This window comes from Cynoglossus semilaevis, unplaced genomic scaffold (genome assembly GCF_000523025.1).
Source record: "Cynoglossus semilaevis isolate Cse_v1.0 unplaced genomic scaffold, Cse_v1.0 C18898234, whole genome shotgun sequence".
NCBI classification, from domain to species: domain Eukaryota; kingdom Metazoa; phylum Chordata; class Actinopteri; order Pleuronectiformes; family Cynoglossidae; genus Cynoglossus; species Cynoglossus semilaevis.
This window is the reverse complement of record NW_007591421.1, coordinates 1-582: the sequence shown is the minus strand read 5'-3', so window position 1 is coordinate 582 and position 582 is coordinate 1. Positions and strand designations below refer to the sequence as shown.

Genomic DNA, 582 nt, shown 5'->3' with positions numbered 1-582 from the left:
CAACATAAATTAAGGTCTTACCTGTTAATGACCAGGTTACCCTGAGTCATCACTTTGTTGATTCCCTTCAGAGCGACCATTTTGGCCTTCATGATGGGGTCGGAAATGGAATCAAATTCCTCTGCACAAACACAAACAAACATGGACTTTAAAATCATGAAACACATTGAAATACAACAAGCAAACCAAGGTCTATATGAGTCTAGCCATGTTACCCATGTTGGGAAAAAGAGGCTCAGAAGTGGACCTCTGTCGGATCAGTGCCTGCATCTGTTTCTGCTGTTGCTGCTCCTGACGCTCCTGGTCCAGGAGGTCCTGTAGGAGCAGAGGCTGCTCCTCTAAGAGCAGTGGCCTCTTTAATGTGTTCTGGTTTGGAGGGATGATGGTCTGACCTTGGGTCTGTGTCTGGGTGGCCATTCCTGGGTGCGGAGTCTGCATCTGAGGGTTTAGGAGGATGCGAGGTTGGAGTAGAGGAGAGGCAGGGGGAGGAGCCTGAGGGTTTGGAGTGAGAAGAGATGCAGGTCCAAGGGATCTCTGCTGCTGGAAGACAGGATGTGGACCTGTGGAGAAGACAAGAGAAAG

The 582-nt window shown here is 49.5% G+C and overlaps 1 protein-coding gene across 1 annotated transcript; it reads right to left on the bottom strand.

The window, feature by feature from the left end:
- Window positions 1-21: 21 nt before the first annotated feature.
- Window positions 22-566, bottom strand: LOC103399618 (histone-lysine N-methyltransferase 2C-like; the record flags this gene model as incomplete). The annotated part of the gene is made up of 2 exons (XM_008338280.2): window positions 216-566; window positions 22-121 (listed from the first exon to the last, which is right to left on the bottom strand). Coding segments are annotated over exons 1-2 (323 nt in total), but the record flags the coding sequence as incomplete, so codon positions are not given.
- Window positions 567-582: the final 16 nt, after the last annotated feature.